The sequence below is a fragment of the Protomyctophum bolini genome (assembly GCF_963924005.1).
Source record: "Protomyctophum bolini genome assembly, chromosome: 19".
Classification (NCBI taxonomy): Eukaryota; Metazoa; Chordata; class Actinopteri; order Myctophiformes; family Myctophidae; genus Protomyctophum; species Protomyctophum bolini.
Genome location: NC_137880.1, coordinates 25,678,535 through 25,705,089, shown reverse-complemented (window position 1 = coordinate 25,705,089; position 26,555 = coordinate 25,678,535). Strand labels below are relative to the sequence as shown.

The window sequence follows — 26,555 nt, the reverse complement described above, 5'->3', positions numbered from 1 at the left end:
GAACCCACCTCACCCCTGCCCACTTTGACAGGCTGGAATGGCTTAGGGTTAACGACAGAGTACAGCATCTTGCAATGGGTCTGGTCCACAAGATTCGATACACCACCAAGATACCCATGTACCCATCTAAATACTTCCTTAATGTCAACGAAGTCCACACCCACAACACCAGAGGGAGTTCAACAAACCTGTCTGTGCAACGCAGATTCGGCACAAACAAGGGACTAAATTAATTTCTCTCCTATGCCACCAAAATGTGGAACGCCCTACCAACAGTCATTAAGACATGCGAATCACTTGACTCCTTCAAAACCGCCTACAAAAGGGCACCTTCGAAACTGGCCCCCGTAAAATCTGAATCCCACACCCACTCCTTTTTCCCCTCACTCTGTTTCTTTTCCCTTTTTACCTCCTCTATGATGATTTCCTTTTGACTATATAGTTGTGTACAGTATATTCGTATGTCTATAATTGTTTTGATGAATTGAAAATGGTGGGCCCTATTGTAAACAAGTGTAATGCTTTATGGTGTCGTCCTCTCACAGTCAACAGTTGTTTTATTGAGTTGTACTTGAAATGTACTGTAATTCTGCAAACTGTTAATAAATCAATCAATCAATAGGTTGAGAATACATATAGGCCTAAATCTAAACAGCAGCCATAGTGACTCATAGATAGAACTTGACTGACACCTAGTGGACAAAAGGGTTAGTGGCATGGTAGGTCTGACATTGCATCACTGTAAAACTGTCGTAGAGAGATAGTTTCACCGTCACGAGATACTATCACCCAAAGTCCTAATATAACACAGCTATGTTTACACCTTTATTTGATTCCTATTTATACCCAATATGTATTTGTAAATACATTGTTCTATTTTGATTGTACGTTTTGTCATGCCAATAAAGCTCCTTTGAATGGAGAGAGAGAGAGAGAGACAGAGAGACAGAGACAGAGACGTCTCGAGACAGAGACAGAGACAGAGACAGAGAGAGAGAGAGAGAGAGAGAGAGAGAGAGAGAGAGAGAGAGAGAGAGAGAGAGAGAGAGAGAGAGAGAGAGAGAGCGCGAACGCCGGATACAGTAGGAGGGCTTTAGACCGGATATCAGCAGTGCTGTGCGGCTCCCCCGCCCCTCCCCGTGACTCCTCATCTACATTACGTCATTGAGACTTGTTGTGCTCGCCGTTTTGGCGTTTAGCCTTGATGATGATGATGATGCATCCTCAATGCTTCTATTGAAGCATCATCATGCACTTGAAAAAATATTGAAACCACATCCTTTGGGTGTAAATTCTTATCTTCAACCATAATAGGCCTACATAAACCATACATAAACATTAAACACAGTAGGCGGGACTTCCTTTGAGTGGAACGAGTGCGTCTGGGGCTGTTTATCTTTGTGTGCAGAGGAAGGCAAGCAAGACCCGTGCAGAAACAGATAACAAGGTAGGCTTGTTGACAACACCATCGTTTAGAGCATTTTAGAATGTTGTTTGTTTGTAATGCGACAGCTTTCGATTTTAACGTCTCCTGTCCGGAGGCTACATGCACTGCAGTCCTTTGAAAGTGACATTGTCCGTTGGCTATCTGTTTAAACGCGTAGAGCTCGTCCAATATAGCACTAAGCACTATAGGCTACTGACACTGACAAGCAAGTTGACTCGTTGCGTTACTGAATGCTGCTGGTGGAACGTATATTGTATGATCGATTGTCTTAATGTCGTGGCAGAGGCAGACAATGTCATCGCCCAGTTGCCAAATTTGGTATGACATAATCATTACCTCCCCCCTCCCCTCTGTCATGCATTTCTCCATTGCGATTTATTACGACTTCAACTAACAACATGTATTGGGTATAGTTCCCTCTCTATTAATGTCCTTGATTGTGTCCTGATTCTTGATTCTGGCATATTTCATATAATGCTCAGATTACGAGCCAAATTTTTGAGCTCTGGCTCATGGACTTTACTTATTTTGGTATTTCCATTAACACCTGAATGCAGCCTGACTACTGACCAGTAATGTAAACCAACCAGAATCTCAACTGAGAATACAGGTTCTGTTTCAAGCTCAAATGCAGAGCCACTATTACATAGACTTCAAAGACAAGCACTTTCCTGTTGTTGTTGTGTAGCTGCTGATGCCCCTTTTAGGATGACCAGAATCAAATCCAAACTGTTAATTTGAGGGACAGAAGTATTTGTGTGGAACCGGGGGGACGGGGCGGCCTTAGCAACTTATTACTCAAATGCGTTGATATCATATTCGACCATAGACCTAATGATGCCTATCATTTTATTATTAAACCCCTCTGATCTCACATTTGGTTTTAAATGCACATTTTGGTCATGGGTAGTATGGCTGACTTGGTACCGTAGTCTAGGGGATATTTCTCATGTTATTTTAACAGACTTAATAATAGGCTACATTTTGCAGGAAAAGGGCAATGAGAGCTTTACAACAGAAAGCCAACTATTAGGGGACTATAGGGCATTTGAACACTGCTAGTCACAATGTGGGACATGGTCTCAATTTGTGGGACGCCTGAAAAGTCCTGGCAATGAGAGACTGTCCCACGCAAAGGGGGACATCTGGTCACCCTAAGCTCACAATGTGTCATGAACGCAAACTGAGCTTGTAGCTTGCCTTTGCTATTTTAGTGCCACACCATTGTGCACTGAAGTATTAAACTGTGGTTATTAACTCAGTTCACGTTTTTGTGTGATTGCAGTCACTCAACAACCGAGGCACAGTGATGAGCAGCTACTGTTCCCAGGTCTGCCTATGGGCTCTTCTCCTGCAAGCAGTCTCCATGCATTGCATGAACTATCATGGGCAACGGGGTGACGGTTTCAGGGATCGGCCCAAGCTACTGCTGGTGTCGTTCGATGGCTTCCGCTGGGACTATGTCCATCGGGTCCCCACGCCCAACTTCGGCGCGCTGATGGCTGAAGGTGTGAGGGTGGACAAGGTAGAGAATGTTTACATCACCAAAACCTTCACCAACCACTACAGCTTAGTGACGGGTCTGTATGCCGAGACGCACGGCATCGTGGCCAATGAGATGTACGACCCGGCCCTCAACATGTCCTTCTCCATGGAGACAGACAGCATCTACAACCCTGTGTGGTGGGATCAGGCGGTGCCTCTCTGGGTGACCTATCAGAAAGCGGGAGGGCGGAGTGGAGCGGCGATGTGGCCTGGGGCTGACGTGCAGATCCACGGGACGTACCCGACCCGCTACCTCCCATACAACGCCTCGGTGCGCTTCGAAACCCGGGTGGAGAAGATAGTAGAGTGGTTCTCCGCACCAGGGGAGGAAGCTGTGGATTTTGGCGTGCTGTACTGGGAGGAACCGGACGAGAGCGGTCACAACTGGGGGCCTGAGAGCCCCCTTATGGACGATGTTATCGCCGACATAGACGAGAAGCTCGGCTTTCTCAGGAATGAGCTGAAGAAGGCAGGGCTGTACGAGACGGTGAACCTCATCATCACCAGTGACCATGGCATGACTCAGCTGTCCCGTGATAAGATCATAGAACTGGATGAGTACGTGAGCAGAGATCTGTACACCTGGGTGGACAAGAGCCCCGTGGTGGGAATACTTCCTAAGGAAGGTACTAAAAAATGCCGTCTTTTATACATTTCAGTTTTGTTCAATAACCGTTTACTTCAAAAGCCTGTTCCTTTCTGTAAACCAATGCCGGTAAATCTCTTTTGTAGAACTTTAATCTTATACTGGATGTCATGGATTGTATGTAGATGATTGACGTAAGAGCAATGATGTGATATCACAGATGACTGACATCATAGACTGGCCACACTTCCTGGCGGAGATATGAGCTCCACTGAGCACATACACCTTTCTAGTTTGTAGATGTGTTCCACATTGATGTTAGTCCAATTAGTTTGATAATGTGTTATTCTACACAAAGTATTGCCATCAATTGCAAAGTTACCACTTTGTTTTTGACCAGCATTTGATTTGTTTATCAGTACTTCTTGCGTCAGAACAAAAATGTAATCTATGAAATAGAATAAAGACAAGGCATTTGAGTAACATTTGCCTGCATCCTTTTTTACAGGAAAGTTTGAGGAGGTGTACAGCCAGTTGGCAGATGCAAACCCTCAAATGGTGGTCTACAAGAAAGAAGACATTCCAGATCACTACCATTACAGCCATAACATCAGGATCATGCCCATTATCATTGAGGCCCAGGAGGGCTGGACAATCATGCAGAACAGAACGGACCCCTTCATGTGTACGTATCGATCCAGCAACATTGTCTTTATGCATCATCGTTGATACCACCATTGTCTTTGACACGTCATCTTTGATATTACCAATATTTTTGGTAGATCAAACCTTGAAAATATTCCTTGAGTTGAACTAATGCCTTTTGTTCTGCAAGGAGATATTATGCAGGCTGTATTTAATAATTATTTTGTCCACTGATATTGTATAATCATTAAACAAGAACACTGCAAAATCAATTCAAATTGTATTACCGGTTAATAATATTAAGAGGACACATTCAACATTGTTCCTGTTTAGTAGCAAACCTATTTGACGTAATTGACTTAGGGCAAATTAGGGCGACCAATAGCTGAATGTAATGAGAAGGTCCCCGGGTCGACCCCCCGGTCAGCTCAGTCCTCAGTATGCGAGCAGGATACTTAAACCTAACTGCTCCCCGGGTGCAACTGAATGAATGCAGGGGGAAACACTAAACACTGACAATATAGATTGTTGATTATCACTGAACAAAGGTCGATACTGTAATAGAAATAATCCATATCTTTTGAATCCCCAGTGGGGAATCACGGATACAACAACTCCCTGCCCAGCATGCACCCGGTGTTCGTGGCCCGCGGACCAGCATTCCGCCGGAGCTACATCAAGACCAACATGAGTATGGTTGACCTTTACCCTCTCATGTGCCACATCCTGTCCCTGCACCCTCTGCCCAATAATGGCTCCCTCTCCAGCGTCCAGGACCTCCTCTCCTCCCCGGAGCCCGCTCCCCCCACGCCCAGCGTCCCCGTCAGGCCCTCTGGGTCTTCCTATGCCCCCGCCATGGGCTGCATTCTCGGGTTGTTAATGGTGATCGGTTTCCTGGTGGTGTTTGTCAGACAGGTGACCATCAGACAGCTGCCCTCGCTCCCGCGCAGGAGTGGCGAGATGTCGCAGCCCCTGCTGCAGGAGAACATGCGTCTGTAAGCAAGGAAAACGATAGAAGGCACAAGAGCGAGACGACAAGAGGAGATGACCCCCAAGATGGTATGTTCTGTCGAGAAGCAACCGCTAAACGACTTCCCTTGCCCCGCTACACGCCTGTTCTCCGTCCTCTTTGACCATGGGGATCTGAGAAAAAATTTAACAACCATGTCTGTGATTAGTTTTTATTATTGTTAGTCTTTTTGGTCTTCGCCTACCTTCATAATTTTTTGTTTTAGGGGAGCATGTGCGGTATTTAACACGGTCTTGTTTGACCTGAGGTCAAGGGAAATGTGTTTAAAGGGTTTGTTTCACGTTACAGGCTTAATCAAGAAGAAAAACCTTACACCGGCTATGTAGTCGCTTTGCTTTGATTGTGACTTTTACTTGATTTCATCTTGTCATTAATCGTTGACACATCACTCATCATTAAAGGTCCAAAGCAGAGAGCAGAAGTTTACCCTGTAGTCCATGTAGATATTAACAACGTCTATGTGAATAGTAGCCACTCCATTTGGTTATTTCTTTCTGACGTCTCCCTACCGATATAAAGCAGATTTGGCGTGTCGGCAGCTAGTGGTACCAAGACCTGCTGTCAGTTGTGAATGCTGCAATTGGTCTGAAACGCTCTATAAGCATTAAGTGTGCTACAGTGTCAGGAAACGTGCCACTGGCTCGGTTGAGTCAGCCCTTCTAGTACAGTAGCAGATAGGAAGAGGATACACCACTTAGAATGTGAGGCTCTCAATATGTCAAACTGCTGCTGGTTTGTGTGGGTGTGGGTGTGTGTGTGTGTGTGTGTGTGTGTGTGTGTGTGTGTGTGTGTGTGTGTGTGTGTGTGTGTGTGTGTGTGTGTGGGGGCGTGTGTGTGTGTGTGTGTGTGTGTGTGTGTGTGTGTGTGTGTGTCAGTCATATTACTAGCTTGCCCTTCAAGTAATTACCATTTGCCTTTTAACTTCATGGAGTGTGTCTCTAAGATGTGCAATTGTTTGTGTCAAATAGTCTATTATGTTTGATATATTTTGTTGGGGCAGGTGGTGTGTGGGGCATATTTCTGTATGACTATGCCTTTCATTCATATGCCGGTCATACCCATGCCATTTGTTGGTGAAATGTGACGTGCATTTGCTATTGGTCAGTATTTTGTCTTAGGGATTATAAAGTTTTTGTTGATGTTTGGTTGAGATGACTTAGGCATGGCTTGCGAGAGCTGTTCCCCTTATTTGCACTAACGGATAGAAGTGAAACAGAGAGAAAGGGGCAGTGGTAGGATGCTTTTAGGTCATGTATCATTACACTCTGAATTTGTAGAAGCTTTTTGAAATAATATAAAAGATAGGTGCCTCTTCCCCCCAAAAAAGCTTTTTAATCAGCATAATCAGAAGAGTAAAGTACAATCCATTTCTGTCAATCTTAATACTTATATTTTGTAAATTATCTTTTAGAATAATTTATTGAATTTTGTCATTAGGATTTTAGATGGATTAATTTACCTGTGCCCACAAAAGACAGACATCACTGTGATATCCTTTTTACAAAATGTAACTTCGTAAATTAAGAGCATTTATATGAGAATTACTAACTTTTCTGATAATTGTCTTATGTTAAAAGAATTGAGTGTTGTCTGGTGATTTCCCCCTTAATTTAATGAGAGAAAACAAATATATTTCATGTTTAATTTGAAACCCATGCACTGGAAGACAAAGGATAATGGATCAGGTTTATTTAAGATAATTGATTGTGGATTTGGAATTCGGGAACATGTGGATGTTATACTAAAGAACTAAACTACCTTTGCCATGTTAATGGAATGAGTCAGTCAGTTCTGAAATAAAAAGGGACTTGTGTGCTAATTTGGCCTTTTTTCTGTGTGTGTGTGTGTGTGTGTGTGTGTGTGTGTGTGTCTGTCTGTCCATGTGGACATGAATAAATAGTAAAAAATGTATACTACAAACATGGCACATGCGTATATATGCACCTATTTATGCATACATGTACGTGCATACACAATTGTTGCACACAGATCCAAAAAGGTATAGACCGGCTACAAGCCTACAACATGCATGCATGGGTTTAGAGGTAGAAATATTCCATTTCCCATCCCAACATACAGAATAGAATTAATTACCAAAACGATACTTGTAGAGGGTGCATACAAAGCCTTATATTCTCTACTCATTACTCTACTCTGCATTTTCAATCAGGACAGAGTCTGCACTGCACCCTGCAGGCTACAGAGCTATAATGACCTCTACGGCGCAAACATTTACATAAATCACCTGTTAACTTCCAGGACCAAAGTTCTTTTATGAGTTATCGCAAAGAATGTGCCCATGCGCGCATTCAGTCAGTGGCAGCACGCAGGCTGGCGTGTGTCGCTCTCGTCTTGACTTTCAGTCGCTCCATACATATATACCTGACTGACCCAGGTGCGCCACTCCAGGAGGACCCGCTGACATGGAGAACATTTACGAGAAGATAGATGATGTGAACGTGTACGACACGGCGCCCATTGAGCAGCAGCGGGCAGACAGCCCTGCAGCAGCGCCGGCGGACGCAACGTACGAGAACCCGGGAGTCATTTACGAGACCCCGGCGGGTGAGGTTAAGGATGAGCCCCTGTACAGCGAGGTGCAGGTCCACGCCTCCTCGCCGGCCTACATGGACACCAGGGACGAGGACGCGGATAAGCACAGCAACAAGGGGTCGTCATCTTCTTCATCCAGCAGCGACAACGAGGAGGAACAACAGGGAGAAGCCGCAGCCGAGGCCGAAAAGGTGGAAGAGAAGGTCGAGGAGGAGGTCGCCGCCGAGCCACAGCCAGAGGTTGTCCTGGTCGAGGAGGTGGCGCCGGAGGTCAACGGTGACGGACCCGGCTCTAGGCGTTCATCCTCGGCTTCTTCTTCTTCTTCATCCACTCCCGGGGACGAGTCGTACGACCTCGCCCAAGGAGATCATGACGCACCTGAGCCCGAAGAAGCTGTAAACAGCCTCAAAGCTCTGGAGAATGTCACCCTGGAGGATGAGCCCAAGCAGCCTGAAATCTCTCTGTTCGTCAAGGTAAGATACAGCTGGCATGGCATCAAACAGGATATTACAGCGTAATACTGCAGAAGAACACTTTAGATTTTCATTTTTGAGCCGAATGCGAAAGAAAATAAAAGCCTGGGTGCCGAGACTAGAAGAACCCAGACAGCCTGAAACTGAAATCGCTCTGTTCGTCAAGGTAAGAAACAGCTGGCATCACAATTATTAGGCTATAGCATAAAGCATAATACAATAACACAAGATTGTGTATAAGTTATAAGATTGTGTATAAGTTATAACTCACTATCAACTTCAGTCACATGATCACAAGTTTTTAGTTTTACACTATATTATAATGTGTGGAATTATGTTGTGCAAACTTCCCACCAATTGCAGTTAAAATAAGAGGATTTTTTTCAAATCTATGCATAGTCAGTGATAGTGTATAACACAATGTTCTTCACAATCACATTCAATATTTATTTATGCATTTGCATCATGCTCCATGGGCAGCCCACTGGTAGGATATTAGTGTATAATATGACCTTATCTCCATCAGTGATAACAGCCTCCAGTATCATAGTCTTCGCCTCCCTCTGCCTGGCAAAGACAATACTTTTTTTTAATGGTAGACTACATCTTGTTTTTATCTCCATTTTGCTCTTATTGGCTGGTGTGGTCACATTTGCTTCATGCTACATGTGGAAAGCAACAATAGGTTTGATTTCTTTCCACTACTCCATATTGAATGGCACTACATTCTGTGTTAGTAACCCTGACTACATTAATGGGAATATCTGAACAAAACCACAAAGCTTCAGTCAAATGAATTCAACGTCTATCCATGTTCACGAGTTGATGTGTCGTGCTGCTGTAAAACCGAGCATTACAAGGATACAACCACTGACTATTATGTTCAACTCAGAGATCGCTCACTTCAAAGAGAGGATACAGCTTCGCCTTTCTGTCAGTCTCAAACTTTAATGAAAATAAATGAGGTGATACAGCTGTTGCAGTGACAGATCTTGGCAAGCTATTATAAATTTGTTTCTGGAATATGCGACTCTGGTCTGGGTAATGCAGCGATCCCAGCTGTCTTTTCCTTTAATCCAGTGGTGTCTTGATGTAATCATTAACTACCGGTAGTTTACTGTATGGCCATAGAAACCAGGGGTGAACTCCATGCTTGAGTAAATCCAGTTGTGTGTTTTTGTGCCTTTTCTGATACAGCCCAACTGTAATCTGTGCTATCTGTAGTACATTCAGAGGTCACTTTGCTGATTGGGAAACAGAGACTGAGTGAATCAGTGGCTTTGAGTGAGTCACATACATAGGATTGTTTCAACTCAGCAAAAGGCGCATAGTAGCTACCTGTTCTATTTTTGGCTTTTGAGGAGAATGTTTAGATTACCTGTACTATTTTCAAACAAGACAGCAGGTATAGTTTCAGAAAGAGAAAGGATAGGAGAGGCAAATGACCTCAGGAACATTACACTCATGGGTCCAGAGAGTGAGAACCAAGCCATGCTATGAAAACGTCCTTTTTCTGTCAGTCAGTCCCTTTTTTTGAGAAATATAATACAAACGATTCAGGTAGAAAAACCACAGCACCAGACCAGAAAATAACCAAAACAGGACAAACTAGAACTGCACTCTGTCGAGTGCCTACTTGCTTGTTGCAAGTACTGTCGACCGCTACAAACTGTCAAATCTCAGCTTCTCTGTGAAGGAACGTTTGAAATGTTGAATTATTAGGTTTAGCTATTTGCTTACTTTATGCATGTAAAAAGTAGTATTATGAAGTATGGTACAAGTTTCTATCTATAAAAGAAATACAGTTTTATCGATATAGAATCCCTGGATCCCTTTTTAGTTTCTCAAAGACAAAGAAAAAAGGTATATAAACATTACATAAAATATGTTATCACGTATACAGTATAATTATTTATTTTAAATTGTCAATTGCTTAAAATGTACTTAATCTTGGACTATAGTGATATTAATACTAAATGCCTCTGTTTATATGTAATTTGCAAATTGATTAGCGGTATACTTTGCGCCACTTTTCATGCCTATGCACCGTCCCAGCATATGACGTCAGGATATAACTGGTATAACTAGCTCTCAATGACGACGTAATATAGATGTGGATTAAAGGACCCAATGCCTTCAAGGTGACGTATATGTCGATCAGTGTCGGGTGGATTAAAGGAAATGCTTCGGGTGGATTAAAGGAAATGCTTCTATGTATATGTATGTATATGTAATTTGTAAGATGATTAGCGGTATACTGTGGTTACTTTGCGCCACTTTTGATGCGTATGCACCGTCCCAGCACTTTTGATGCGTATGCACCGTCCCAGCATATGACGTCAGGGTAACTGGTATAACTAGCTCTCAATGATGACGTAATAAAGATGTGGATTAAAGGACCCAATGCCAGAGTGTAATTGGTTTTTGATGGTGACGTAGTGACGATATGTTTTAGTGTCGGGAGGATTAAAGGTAATGCTCCTATGTATACATGTATGTAATCTGGCACCACTGCCGTATCAGGCACAAGTAGTCATTACGTAATTTGCTGGGACGGTGCATACGCATCAAAAGTGCTGGGACGGTGCATACGCATCAAATATAGTCCTGGGCGAAACTAGTACTTGCACGCTCTGCTTGCGCAAGTAATAAACAGAAAGACAATACAATACCATACAATAATAATACAACAATAATATCAGGGTTCAAATATGTGTAGCAGTTTTTCATTTTTTTAGTCCTTTACGTCAGTCAGTCACTTATTATGCCCATAGATGGTCTCGTGACATCACGTGACATCATCAGGGTTGGAGATTCCTGATGTCATAGTAAATGTGACATGCCATCGCAATTAAGCCCATAAATGGAGTTCCCTGATGTCATCAATATTGGCCAGCAACTCTACATCTGACCTCAAACTTCAAACCCTTAGATCTCCATATATGGATATATGTCACTCAGAACCTGTTCTGATATTCCATTTGTTGATCCTTCCCCATCCATCCTTCCTCTTCGATGTCTCCCTTTTGACCGATACCTGTCCATTCAAACTCTAGACGGGCCTGCCCCAAAGTTATTAGTGCCGGCCTGGCAGCCGGCGAAAACTAGAGTTCTCAACAGGCCCGAAAATATAGGCCCGGCCCAGGTACAAACCCTGTACACTCAAGAGAATGTCCCCGCTAGCACCCGTAGATTTCCATATAGGGAGCTGACCTGTTCTGAGATTCCATATGTTGATCTGACCTCATCAAACCCTGTACACTCAAGAGAATGTCCCAGCTAGCACCCATAGATTTCCATATAGGGAGCTGACCTGTTCTGAGATTCCATATGTTGATCTGACCTCATCAAACCCTGTAAACTCAAGTCATGCTCCTTATATGGCCAGTACAGAATTCATTCCATGTTGATCTGACCCCCCCCCCCCCCATGCCAAAGTGCTAGCAATTCAGCACAGATGAGCTATAGATGAATAAGATACATGCTCTCTGACCTAGTTTAGTTCTGAAAATGGATTATTTATTTTGTATATTACTATTATTATTATTATTACTATTATATATTATTTGGTATATTACAAATGCAATATACCAGATTTAGCAAAGATGCTAATTTTCATCAGCAGTCTCGAGTGCTTCACAGGCAGGCAGTGAAGCACATTACACTAAGAGACAAAGCATAAAACAAGAAACAAAGTGCAAGGTATAAAGTGCATCTATATGGTTTAGCAGCGTATTTATAGGGCAATACAGAATTGAAACTAAAGTAACTTGTGCATAAAGTGCAGTATTTCTTTCAAGTAACATGGGGGCCAGTTGGGTCTTAGGGTGAGGGAGTCTGAGTGAGGCATTGTGGATCATGGAACAGTACTGGCCTACGGCTCTAACAATACAAAACAGTTTGCCCTCCAAATGATTCCGTTCATAGCTATTATATAGCCTAATCATAAGCATAGCATATGAAATATCAAGTTTTTTTAATCTTGCCAAGTCAAAATTGAGAGGGGAAAATTCATTCTTAGATTTTCCTATTCGTCCCTGAAAGAACATGACTTGTTTTTCTAATATTAAATTTAGCTGGCTTTGCAGGTCATTTCAACACATTGTCTTGATGGTGAGAATATAAAATCCAGTTGGTGGGATTTGGGAGTTGTTTAACTTTGGATCAAATGGAAAACCCGAAGGACATGAACACCTTTTGAATAGCATGGACAGATAACGGTAGCCTACATTATGATGGATGACAGCCGTAAACAAACATGTCCTATTATCATATTAGCATATATCACCATGGTTATGATCAACATGGACTTACATACACCAGCTCACAGACCATGCATAGTGGGTGTACCAATAGAATGGCCCCCTTCCCTGCATACCAATCCAGCCTCTATCTGCCATTTCCAAACCCACTGAATCCAACAAGTGGGTAGGGCTGGTTTCACAACTGTTTTATGTTCAACGATTGTCATAAACCAAGCCTATATAACTATAAAAACATGGTTGAGATATGGTTCCATTGTTGCTATCGGCTTGTACGCTGACTCGCCTGCTTTCTGTGATATACTGCAGGCAGGCATGTTGAAAATGACTGTTATCACTTTGCATTAATAGTCTATTACAAATGGAAGTTCTCTTTGAGGACTAAATCATTTCTTCATAAGTGGTGACCTAGAAACCTTTTAACACAATGTAGAGCCTACTTTATAGTATGTAAAAGGTATGGTGGCACTGGTAGCGTCACATATTACTGTATTAACATTTATGTAGAAATATGCAAAGGTATTGGCCAAGACTGACAATAGGTTGTTTGTTTGTGTCTCCAGCTGTCCAACAACAGGCTGTATTTTATGTCTCCGAGTCTGAATATACTACTGGCAGTATTTGTGCACTCACAAAGGCTTATGGCATTTCTCATATAAAGACAGCTCTTTGGCCTCTGTAAGTGCCTGTGTCTTCATAGACTGACAAAAACTGTTATCTTCTCACACACAAGTGTAAAATGTTTGTAGTTATGAGTGGAAGGTTCAAAGAGACCCTGTTCTCTCTGCTTTAGGACAGATAATGAATGGCAGTTACTAATTGATGTATTGGGTGAATGATTAGCTGAAGTCAGTGATTTGAGCTTCCTTGTGTCTTAAGAAAAGTGGCGAAATCAAAGCCATCAAAGCCACTGCTCATCTTTGCTTGTTATCTGATAATAAAGAGGCATACAGAAAATATATAATGGAATACAATTTAGTCTCACTTCAAGCCTGAAGGTTTTTACCGTTTATAAAACCTTTTTTAATCACTTTTGAGCACAAAAGTTTCAAAACTGTGGGGCAGCCACATAACCATAGCTTAGAGGGGAGAGGCCATCTGGTAATTAGAAGGTCACTAGATCACCCCCCGGCCCACCAGCATATGTGTCAAGAAGGACACTTAACCCCTAACAGCTCCTTCCCGAACGACTTACATCAGCTGAGTGGCGTTTAAACTGAATTTCCTGCAGCATTAATTAAGGTCTAACTAAAACATATTCAGAAATACGCAAAACTAGCAAATCCACCAGCGCACTCACAGCGTGTTGTGAGACCTGCATTATCAAAATGTCTAAGATAAATGTACCAATCCAAAGCATACAATACCATCACTGATATGCTGGCCTGGGTACTGAAACCTGAACACGCTGTTCGACTGATTGTCAGTGACAACTCCAGGCAAATGCAACGATTTGTGCCACATTTTCTTTGTGTAGGCTTACTAGGCTATACACTATACACACTATATGGGCTAGTAGCTACCACAGACATGCAAAGCAGAAATCCTGAGAGATTAGAGAAGAGTAGATAGTAGATCTATATAAATGTTGAACAAACAAATGCTATTTTGACAAATTACGTTGTTTATTGGACATTTTGACGGTTGATTGAATACACTTGAAGATGGGAATTAATAGGAAGACACTTAATGTTTCTGCACATTAGGCCTATATGTTTGGTGTTGCAGAGGGGTGTGGTTCAGGTGTGGATTGTTGTCAGCTGTAAACCTTTAGTGCAGCAATAACACCTGTCATTAATCGAACTGATTGGCTATCAGATTGTAAATGGCCATTGGATTGACCCTGAAAAGGGCTGATGAGAAACAGAACTGATCCAGCCTTAATTGCTTTATTGATGTTTGAATTGAGATATTAAGTGGCTTCTGTAAAGCATGATTACAGAGTTGTCCATAAAATTCAAACTTTTTACAAGTGGTTATACACAATGAAAATATAAACACATTTCTAATGTTTATATTGGTTTATAAAGCCAAGGTATAACTGCTCATAACTCATTTGATATTGACATGTAAAATAAGCATATCATATGTTACTTACATATGGTTAATGCCGGTACTAATAACTATACAATTGTCATCATTATTTCTGCATTTATTTAGGTCTCAGTAATTAATTTGTCCTCTAGGGCTGTATGTTGGTAAGGCCACCAGGAGAGGGGGCTATTCTAATAATGGAACTATGGAAGTAGTTTGAATTGGCATCACTTTAACCTGCCCCACTTTCTGCTCTTTTCTGATTCGGAGGATGGTGGATATAATGACTCGGAAAGACACTGTTGGCCATGGTTGAATGCTTGTATACATATAGTAATATATTCTTAAGGAAATAGTTTTTTATTGCTGGATATGAATGGTCTAGTCACTCCATACTGAGTGCAGTAAATAATTCCTTTAGTGTGTGCCACTGTGCTGTCAGCAGAGGTTTTCACAGTGCGACGTGTCGCATACAAGCCATTCAGTTGGCTTGTACGGCCGTGGGCCCGCTATAAAAACGAAAGCCAGTTTCCTGAAGTTAAAACCAAAGCCGAGCATCAATAATTCACTCAGGAATCTTCTCCTCGTCTCCTGCTGGTGATCAAATACAACCTGCCTCAACCTGCCGGTGTGATGCACGTGCGAATACACATTAAATATGAATGCTGCTGCTGGCGCACGCACACACACACGCGCACACACACACACACACACACACACACACACACAAATTTCATCCTGGAGTTTTCAACATTTCATCTACTGCTTTCAAGCATTGACAAACAAATGTTTATTGATGTGGACTTTGTGGAGTTGTGGACAGGGGGATACATATTGATTGAGGGTCCAAACAGGACATACCAATGAGGAAAAGAAAGAGAGGCAACATGCAATACATTTGGTTGGTTTAGAGAGAGAGAGAGAGAGAGAGAGAGAGAGAGAGAGAGAGAGAGAGAAATGCGATATAGGGAGAGAGAGAGAGAGAGAGAGAGAGAGAGAGAGAGAGAGAGAGAAATGCGATATAGGGAGGAATGGAGGGACAGACATAGGGATGGAGATGGCTGAGGTGAGGGTGGGGGATAGAGAGCGTGGAGAAGGGAACAGGGAGAGGACTCCACCCCCCTGGTAGAGGCTGACACCTGTTATTCACTCAGAATCAGTGAGAGCCAAGCTCGCTCTGCTCCCCATCTGGTAGCCCAGGACCAAATCAGAGCATGTTGCTCTAACCTCTCTCACACACACATGCACTCACACACATACGATGGTCCAGACCCCCGGCTACAGGAGACAAACAAGAAAAGAAAAGCGCAACATCAACAAGACCTTACGGGACCGAAGACAGTGCATGGTGCTCTAGGGACAGGTGACGAGAAATAAGTGAAACCTCCCAAACCGAACACAGAGGACCTAAAAGACACCAGGATACCTCCCTCAGATACAAGGCGGTGCTGCCCTCAGACAGAAACCAAATAGAGAGAAGTCTTTATAGGTTTTGACAGGAGGATGTAGACCTCCAGGGCTGAGATCGAGGATCTTTCAAACCGGTGCCGGTTTTGACTTTAAACCCCATAAGCAACAAGGTGCCTGTCATAGTCAGACCACCATGTCTGCCAACGGTCAGGAAAGAGACCCCGACATTGAGCTCTTTGTCAAGGTAAGGAGGAGACAAGGTTAATCTTGAAGGATGCTACTATTCGTCGTTCAACATTTTGGATAGAAAATGGACATATAATTTCAGTGCTGCTGTGTGTTGTGGAAAGTCTGTGTAACTAGATAGCAGAGGTTCAGGTTTCAGAGGCACGTTCCGGTCCAAGCTGACCCGGGATTGTTGTGACAGTGATACCGCAGCTAGCTGTTGATGCTGTCAGGGCACTGCCATGTCAGCTACTATACCCACAAGATAGGAGATTGTTTTACATTTTTGCAGCACACATTGGTATTGTACTATAACCCAATATTGTTTATGCAACTTTCGGTCACTCAGACTTTCATCAGGTGTATAGCATACCTGATGAAGGCCCGGTCGACCAAATCTTATCTTATCTTATAAAGCTTTTATTTTGGCTATAAGTGAGGACAGTGTGTGTTGACTGCCTGCGCTGACGCACCCGTCCATTGAAGTAGATGTGCAAAAGGACGTTTTGACTATATATAACACTACACTCATACAAAAAAGGCTGATGATTGCAGAGCCTGCTGGGAAACTCACAAATGCCTCCTTGACAACTGCCGCAGTGAGATAAAGACAGCTACTCGTCCGTTTTTTTTTTTTTTTACATCCTCCAAATATGCTGCTCTGCTCTGTCAATGTAACAGAACAAAGTGATAAAACAAAAGCACAGCTCTTGAAGTGCTGCCTACATGCTATGGTGCTGTATGGATTCTCTTCCCCCGGGGGGAAAGTTGTAGAGGCAGACAAAGGTAAACCGAGGCAGGTGAGGTGGATGCAGGTGGGAAAATAGGCATTGGTGCTTCTGGGATGCGCTGTCCCAATTAGCTGGCATGAGAAGGCTGGATGCAGCCAAGCAGCTCACTACTAAGGAGCAGGAGGAGATCAGTTGGGTCTCAAAGGAACCAAAATTCACTGATGATCATAACAAGGTGTGCTTGCATCACTCAGTCTCTGCCACGTATACAACTACCTGCATGCATCACATAATTCTGTGTGATAATGTGGATGCATGTTTTTGGTATAAGACCGAGTATATATACACCAGTTTCTAAATACTTTACAAAATATAAAACCACGAGTCACAACATGTATTCTGTGTTATGTGGTTATTACTTCCAAAAAATCTCTTACTTCCAAAATAAACTATGGAATTTATGTAACCTGTATAAAGTAAACCACTGGGCAAGTGACTCATCACAATCAAATCCAATATTGGGAGACTCAATCTGTCCACGCATTGGTTTAGGAATGTGACAAACACGAAAGATCTCTCCAGCATTGATAAAGGAAGAGTAGATCACAAAAGGATCGAAAAGGATCGCCCACCCCCTGGTATAGAGTTATAAACCTTCCAGTGGTTTCACTCAGCATCATATCAACCCGGGTGCCATCCATGCCCCCATGCACACTCTGTTTGCCCACAGGCCCAGCGGTGCCTTTTGTCTTCCATGTTCTAGATGTTGATTGGCTATCATCAGCGGTTGTTGTGTATTGTGTTTCCCCAGTCTCCATTGAGAGCTGCCCCTAACAATGTACAAATAGAAGCTTTGCATCAATGGGAGGGTACTGGCATGTATACAGTCAGCTCAGCTAGTTTTGCGTGGACATCTCTGCTTTCTGGCTTTTACCAGGACCATTGTCTGGCTGGCAGTTATAACAAACGCACCATGTTATGTCACTGGTAATATCAGCTGTGCCATTAGCTTTGCTTTACTTACTTAAACACATTAATCGTAGTGTTGCTGTTCTGGGCATGTCATAATAGGCGAACATTCCACAGAAACAGCAGATATACAAGCTTGTGGGGGACTGTGAAAGTTAAATTACTGTATTCTGATAGTAATCACGGGGTCTCCCTGTCTCTCCAGCTGTTTAACCTTTTTCTTTTTTTTTAATGGAACTTCATGACATGCCATAGTAACTTCTACTACTTCTTCTGCACCACAGACCTCACTTCAAACTGATATACATGTAGAACCATTTTCAACCTAGCAACCGCCAACCAGGGGTAATTGCATGCTGGCTTATGTTATGGTGGAAATCTTTGTCAAAATTCAATTTTTGCCATAGACATACAAAATATGACCAGAAATACATACGAAACAAGAGCTAGCCATGAATGACCATAACATGTCTATAACTCGGAGAGTGTATACAAATGGATGCATGCATTTGGTTCCATTTGTACACTTAGAGTTAAGGGGCAAGAGGGTCCTTGGAAAACATTTGAGAACCACTAACCTATTAGTTGTAACAATTAGAACAAGTAATCCATAAAGTCATCAAATAAAAAGGTAATGCATTGCTCAAAAAGGGAAAAAAGTATATTACTCACCCAACCTTCAAGTCAGGAGGCCACAGCAGGTTCCCCTTTGTCTAAAAAGCTCTGAATTGATTCAGAGCTAAACGCTCAGAAATGTTCCTGGACCAAACTTTTCTTCTTTTTCTGGCCACACAACTCTGTGGTTTATCAATTTATGATTGTGGTTTAGTATTGGCCTTAAAATATTCTCTTTCTTTCACAAACCACCACCAAACACTCTTTTTAATCCCTAAAATGGAACCCCCTCCCCCTGCCTGACTCACTTCCTGTACCTTTATAGATGTTCCTGGTACCTCACTTCCTGGAAGTATTGCTATCATGCTTTTTACCCACAGCTTTTACCCACACCTTATGTTCAAAACTTGTCAACAGAAAACAAAAAAATATATTCCCCCCCCCCCCCGGGCACTACATTTCAGGGTTAAATATATGCAATCATATTTTAACCAATATATTCCCTTGTTAACAGTTATCACCCAGTGATGTTATTTTTCATTTTCTTGCAATAGGAAATACATTTCTTCACACATTTATGTGGCAGTGTCGGCCAAGACTGTGTCATATGAGGAAGTATAAATACTTTAGTTAAGTTTAAGTCGTTAAATCAATATATGTTCATTTTTAGTTTTTCCTCATTGGCTTCAATGCTGTACCTGTAGGCTACTTTACCAATTGTATGGAGAACCAAGTTAATGTTTAGTGCCAACTGTGACAGCTGTGTTCAGTGGTCTATTCTACAACATGCCCTGTAATTGTAAAGGCTGCAGTTCAAATCCAGCCTGGCACCATTACATGGTGCATGCATTGTCCTGCTTCTGCTGTTTGAACCCCTGTGAAAGTTGTCATCCTGTAATACTACAATTTCCAAACTCAAATTCCCCATATCCGATACGTGTACATGTTACAAGAAGTATATCTAATTAATAATTCATCCTCTCAGGCATGATCCCTAGGTATATGTCATGCTTGAATTCTGATCTGATTTGCTCAGTAGTTGAGTGATGGTATTTAAAATGCAAAGAGTTAAAGTTCCACTTTCGCCATTATGCACTTGGTCTATATATTTGCATTTTTCCAGGATAACTTATGCCAGTAGTTAATAATGACTTGGAAGGACAATTAGTTGTGTACATATACTTGGCGTTACTGTAATATTGCTGTAACAAAGAACAAGCATGCATGAACACCTCCTTGCTATGCATCAAGGTTGGTTTGGGGGTCGGACAGTCCCTGTGAGATACCAATCGCCATGTCCGGGGGGTGTACTTGTACATCAAGCTGCCTCACACTATACAGAAATAGGGGACATGCCTCAGCAAGGCTTGCTTACTTACCGTATAAAGAAAAGCATCAAAATGATAGATGAACACAAAATATTGTGTGAAGTTTAAAATGATAGGTCTGAAGCTTTTGCTTGACGACCACTTACATAAGTTACATACCTGCCTTTGTGTTGTCATTGCGTAGGTTGAGCCTTGAACAGTGTGCCCTAGTAGTGGCCAGTGAACCAGGTAATGGAATCAGCATATATAATTCAGCCTGTCCTCTGGATCAGGTGTCAGGGCCAACCACCTTCTACTGTCCAGCCATACATTACACACAGAATCATTGTACACAGGTAGAGAAAGAGATTCTACCCCTGTATTTATCTAATTATTTGGCCATATTTATATTGACTTTATGACACATGAAATATTAAATAAGGCACTTATAGAAACTATAAGTGAAAATAATCATTAACCACATGTAGGCAAGCATTGGGTCGAAAATTCGGCAAAAGTAGCTGATCTGCAATTGAACAATTCGTCAAAGATATTAGTGTAGATATTAGTGTTAAAAGTAGGGTGCCAATTATAGACTGGTGACTGTTCAACTGATCATTGATTATTAATCCTAGCATAAAAGGTATAATCAGATAGATCTCTTGTTTTGTGGTTTCTACAAGGGATTTATATTCATCTACTGTATCTGTGGATGTGCAACAACCTCATGGCCATATTCTGTTTCCTGATTGACTCTATTAATCAGATAAAAGTCACAGATAACAGATGGAGTAGCCTAGTTAATCCAATTATTTATTTATTTGGAAATGGTTAGAAAGCCCTCGTGTTGGTGCTGATGACCCCGTGACCAGAGGGTCACAGGATTAATTTTCAGGTCACTCAAAGCAAGAGAAAGGTGGAGTCCCGCACACTGTCTGCACTTACAAAACTTTATTGTTTCGGTCACTCGGACATTCATCAGGCATTCTGCGGCCTGCCTGCTTAATGAAGGTCCAAGTGACCGAAACGTTGCATCGATAAAAGATTTGTAAAAGAGGGAGAGTATGAGGGACTCCATTTAAAAAATAAGAGTGTTGCGCACACCCAGTACCTCGCTGGTGCTGGACAAAGGTAGATACAGTTCAAAAGAAAGGGAAGTCCGCACAACAGCTCTGCTCCACCTAGCTGTTGTGCGGAGTCTGCGGACTTCCTTTTCTTTTCTAGGTGTAGGCGTGCAAAATTACTTTTTCTTCAAATGACACTCAAAGCATAACAGAACCCTCATGTGTGTATATCAATGTGGCTGGAGATTATTACCTGGCTGGCCGACCTGGCTTACATGTAAGGCAAATTCTAACTAATATGCAAGAATAATTTACTCAATACTCAGTGTTATTATCTATATCCTCAACACATTTGAGCTACACGCCTTTTTGAACATGATTCAAACCTGGTGAGTAGATATTCCAGGTAATGATTAACAGCAAGTCACTCATTCATGCCAGATATTAGTACTATGAAAGTGTGATTTATAGCATATAAAAACCTGGCCTTAAGTTACCCGTAACATGGGAATGTTTTATCACATCTGGAGTATCCCAGTGTTGCACTGGCCTCTCATTGAAGCTGTCACCAACAGATACAAAAACATGCACCCCTGGCTGGTCTATGTAGGACTAGCTCCTGCCAGAGCATTCTCTCCTATGCAGTCTCAGCTTTCTTCCCGTCCAGTTTGCTGTCTGTGGACGGGGGGGGGGGGGGGGGGGGGTACAGGGGAGGAAAAAAAAGAAGAGTTTTGACTGAATTGCCTGTCTGTCTGTATTGACCTGTAAAAAGGAATAAAAACAAAGTATACATAGCTTTCTTCCAGTCCAAATATGGATGAAAGGGGGAGTAAACTACGGTCCCCCCCTGGAAATTATTCTATAATGTTGGGATATAAGGAGTGCTACTGTATGTGTTGGTGCTGTATGAACTGTGGACATTGTACGGTGTGTCTGTGCAGGCTGGCAGTGATGGAGAAAGCATCGGCAACTGTCCCTTCTCCCAGCGGCTCTTCATGATCCTCTGGCTCAAAGGAGTGGTGTTCAATGTAACTACTGTTGACCTCAAGAGGTTAGGAAACTCACACGTGCGCACGTACACACACACACACACACACACACACACACACACACACACACACACACACACACACACACACACACACACACACACACACACACACACACACACACACACACACACTCACTCTTGATATGGCATTATTCATTTATATTTTCTGTTTTGTAGGAAGCCAGCGGACCTTCATAACCTCGCACCAGGAACACACCCTCCCTTCCTGACCTTCAACGGAGAGGTCAAGACTGACATCAACAAGATCGAAGAGTTCCTGGAGGAGATGCTTGCTCCCCCAAAGTAAGTAGTATGTTGCAGAATTAAACACTGGGTCGCAAACACACATTTATAAGTTTCCATGTCACAAAAGGCTGCGATGTGTATACTGTATAGATTAAGATATATTTTAGACTGTTATCGAAACAAACAATCCACTGGTGGAACAAGTCAATACCGGGCCGAGGGGAAGAGCGCACGATCAGGTAGAGTAGGATGAAAGGAGGATGATAGAAGTAACTAAGAAGGGAAGAAGAAAAGGAAAGAAGGATGAAAGGAATGAAAATGAAAGCAGTAGATTCCAAACAAGGGACCATGCTCTTGATATTTGTCAGTAACAAAACCCCATAGCAAGTCACATTCACTTCTATTTCTCTCATTTAAAAGAAAAGTCAGTCACAGAGAGAGAGAGAATACACCATCACCGCCAGGCGGTCTCCATTTTATAGCCCTGCGAGTATTCTTCACGTTAATAAATAGGTGCTGGTGTGTAAGAAAGGCTGTGAGGGCGGACGGCTGGCCAGCTCATGTGACTGTGTAACATGTAGAACATGCACTCTCCGGTCTGAGCACTGCTCCAGGCCCCCAGGTGTTAATGCTCTCCAGATGTGTCGGTCTGCGTCTCCTCCCTGACTCCTGTACCCCCCCCCCCCCCTTCGCTCTCCTCAGGTATCCTAAGCTGGCCGCCATGCAGAGGGAGTCCAACACGGCTGGGAATGACATCTTCGCCAAGTTCTCGGCCTACATCAAGAACACCAAGCCTGACACCAACGGGGGTAGGCTTCTCTCTTATATTTCTGTGTTATCGATGCGTGCGCATGTGCTTGCATGTGTGCTCACACGAGGGGCAAAATCACATGTAAAGTTATGGCATAATGAGGATATGAGGAATATGATATGATAATAATAGTATATAGTATATAAAAGAGATGGCGGGAGAGGAGTCTATGAATCACAGCAGAGTAGCTGAATGCATGTTGTAGTATGCCAGGTTTGGTTAATAATGCGGACACATGAACAATTAACAAATGACACACAGTCAAGGGCAACCGTCTGACCAACAGCAATCTGAGAACCCAGTGACCCAGTGACAGTGACTCTGTGGACCAGTTGCAATTACTTTCTACCACTAGATAGCAGCAGAGTTGCGTAGATGGGGATCCAATTAGTTTGAGTTGTTTTGCTGCCACCTAGTGACGATTATACCGTAAGTGCCAATAAGTCTGCAAAAACCCATTGCTCCTTTCCTCTTGCTTGCACACCAGTGGTTCTCAAAGTGGGATCCTGGAGGGGGGTCCCCAGTAAAATGTGTTAATATAGCACATTTTAATATAGCTCCTCCTGTCCACATGTCCTTGGGCAAGACACTGGACCCCACACTGCCTCCAATGATTTGGTCGGTGTGAGCTAGATAATCTACGAGATCACATGCATTGTGCTATTTTCAAAATCTGAAAAGATTTACAACATTTGATAACCCAAATAGAGTATGGGGCCCCCTGCCCTGGCACAAAACAATTCAGATGGGGTTCTGTAGCCAAATACATTAGTTTGGAAATGAAAAACTTTGAGAATCTCTGCTGTACACACACACGTGCGCACACGCACACACGCTGTGCTGCTCTTGGAGCTGCTCTTCGACCTTGCGCAATGTGCATTGGCTAAGTTTGATGCTTATATACGATAACAAAAACACAAAAAAGTTAAAATATGGAGATAAAAAGGGTTCTGTCCCTTTACCTTTAGCTCTAGAGAAAGGTCTTACCCGGGCTCTGAAGAAGCTGGATGACTACCTGAACAGCACCCTGCCAGATGAGATCGATGCCGATAGCATGGAGGAGGAGAAAGGCTCTAGCAGACGCTTCCTGGATGGGGAGGAGCTCACACTGGCAGACTGTAACCTGCTGCCTAAGCTGCACATAGTCAAGGTAAGAGTGGCCTATACTTTAGCACACCTGGGTGAAATATACTGCTGTCTAAGCTGCACATAGTGAAGTTAATAGTAGCCTCTAGCCTACCTGAGTGAAATATACTGCTGCCTAAGATGCACATACCGGTAGTCAAAGTAAAGAGTAGCCTACCTGGGTGAAATAGTACTGGAGTTTTGTCCAAAGGCTTGGAAAAGATAAGCACTGTAACAATGTATGTTGTATTGGAGGTAGTGTATCGATTATTAGTGTTAACAGAATGTAGTCATAATTGAGATACCAGTGGATTCCAGCACCAGATTTCCATAATAATAATAAGCTTTACTAAGTGCTCAGTTGCTTTACAGGGGAAATGAATGAAAGCAACATAGGGGAATAGGGGGTTAGTTGGGGACAGACCTTGTATTGAACTGTACTTTCCTGTGCCTCTGCAAAAGTATTCGATCAATCAAAGCAAGGGCAGTTTTGAGGAATTGGAGGGCTCTTCTTTTGATATGCCCCATTCTTATCGCTAGTGGAGATAGCTTTAGTTTAATCCCTGTTCCTGGTTAGACTTAATTAAATACTGCACATGCATTTGTTTGTTTGTAGAGCTTGTAGATCGGCCATTTTTAGGTTTTATACAGTACAGGCCAGGGCATAAGTAGTCCTGAAAAAGATTTCCTTCCTTCATTAACACGACAGTATTTTATTCTCTCTCCTAGGTGGTGGCGAAGAAGTACCGTAACTACGACATTCCCTCCGAGCTGACAGGGGTGTGGCGCTATCTGAAGAACGCCTACGCGCGTGACGAGTTCACCAACACGTGCGCCGCCGACGCGGAGATGGAGCTCGCCTACAAGGACGTGGCCAAGAGGCTGGCCATTAAGTAGCTCAGCGAGCAAAACAAACAAACTGTCACCATATCACACCTCTTCTTACCAACCAAAAAAGCACCCATGTCCAATGACAATTTTTGGTTCCGTTCAAAATATGTCCACTGTAATGAATCAGGGAGCAAGTTCATAAATCCCAGGCCCCTCTGTGCAGTGCTGTAGAGTTGGCCTACTACGCGTTCTGCAGCGGTGGGAACGAGGGGGGTTCCTGGATACGGTCAAAATACATTACAGCTTCTGAAATAGGTCATTGAATAAGAGCAGCATTACATTTTGAATGCATCTTTAAACAAACACGAAGAGCACTTCATTTATCTTCTCGTGCAATCCTTCATCCGAGCATCAGGGAAACTAGTTGATATTTGGGATCCAGATTCAGATCTGTGGCCCTGTGTGGGTTTGCTTGGAAGGATTCTAATGAGAGCCTTTCACTCAAAACATGGAATTGTCTGTCCAGCTTTGCATCTCACAACACCTCTCCCCGTTCACAGCCAAACGTTTCACCAGCTGTTGGTGCAACGTCCAGTCGCTTCATTATTTATTCCCAAACATGCAGAACCTCTAGTCTGACTCCAGCATCTCTCATCAAATGTCTGCTTTTCAATCGAATCATGTCCCGAATCATCCATGATTGATGGTAGTGATTTTTAACTGAGTGCTGAATGAAGCTTTCAATATGGCTGTTGCAATATCGAGATCCAGATTTAATTGTCTCATTGCTCTAAGTGTAGCGTGTCAATGTTTTGTTCTCACCACTGTTATACATATCTTAACATTTCAATCACTAATCCTCCTGACAAGTTGATTTGGATAATTAGTGACAACAGGGCCTTTTGTTTTTGTTTGCCTCAAGTTAGCAGTGAACTCAGGTAGCGTTGACATGGTGGCTCAAACAAAGCTGGACAAAGCTTGCTTCTGATTGATTTTCATGTGTGAATCTGTTCCTATGTTCTACTAAATACAGCTTAAAAAACATAAACAAAAAAAGGCATTAAAGTATTCTATTGCCCATAAACCATGTGCCTTTATTTGGAGATTCCCAAATTCCATGCCAACGTGACAGACCGAGTCCTCCTTAACAAAAAAGGAAGAAATAAGAAAGAAAGAAACATTTCAAACTGAAACCGAGTACGTTTGTTTTCGCCTCTAGCTGTTAGTATTCAGTCTAGGTATTGATTCTGTTTCCAGTTACACCCCGTGTTTTGGACAGAGTGAGTATTTATTTAGCAGCCCCAATCAAGCCTGATTAGGCAGAGAGGCCATTAGCGGTGCGATGAAAAACGCCGTGGTCAAGAGAAGCTGCCCTCCAGGCCTTCTTCATTCGCCCACAAGGACGTCTGTCAACATCCAGCACAGTTCAAAGTTCAAGTTAAAAAAGATTCCATTGTTCCGTGCGGAATACACAGTAAAAAACCCTCAGTGTTGATTCATGCATTTGTAACTCTGGGAGTGTATACTGCCAGAGTTAAATTAACACTGAGGACTTTTACGGCGTAGGATGGAAATATGTCCCGGGGTGCTTATCG

At 42.7% G+C, this 26,555-nt stretch overlaps 1 protein-coding gene across 1 annotated transcript; it reads left to right on the top strand.

Annotated features, from left to right (window-relative positions):
• The first annotated feature begins 1,198 nt into the window (after window positions 1-1,198).
• Window positions 1,199-25,212, top strand: enpp5 (ectonucleotide pyrophosphatase/phosphodiesterase 5). The gene is made up of 11 exons (XM_080791437.1): window positions 1,199-1,447; window positions 2,733-3,618; window positions 4,087-4,263; window positions 4,816-5,220; window positions 7,243-7,252; window positions 7,649-8,279; window positions 21,838-21,947; window positions 22,125-22,250; window positions 22,896-23,002; window positions 23,973-24,154; window positions 24,859-25,212. Exons 2-11 carry the CDS (start codon window positions 2,757-2,759, stop codon window positions 25,024-25,026), a joined length of 2,778 nt encoding a protein of 925 aa, XP_080647563.1. The 5' UTR covers window positions 1,199-1,447; window positions 2,733-2,756; the 3' UTR covers window positions 25,027-25,212.
• The last annotated feature ends 1,343 nt before the right edge of the window (window positions 25,213-26,555 follow it).

What these genes read in the sequence shown, in the direction of transcription:
- enpp5 (XM_080791437.1), top strand. Translation starts at nt 2,757, where the DNA reads ATGAGCAGCTACTGTTCCCAGGTCTGCCTATGGGCTCTTCTCCTGCAA. An exon ending in GAGATGCTTGCTCCCCCAAA is followed by an intron (nt 22,251 to 22,895) that starts GTAAGTAGTATG and finishes CGCTCTCCTCAG; the next exon opens with GTATCCTAAGCTGGCCGCCA. An exon ending in CTAAGCTGCACATAGTCAAG is followed by an intron (nt 24,155 to 24,858) that starts GTAAGAGTGGCC and finishes TCTCTCTCCTAG; the next exon opens with GTGGTGGCGAAGAAGTACCG.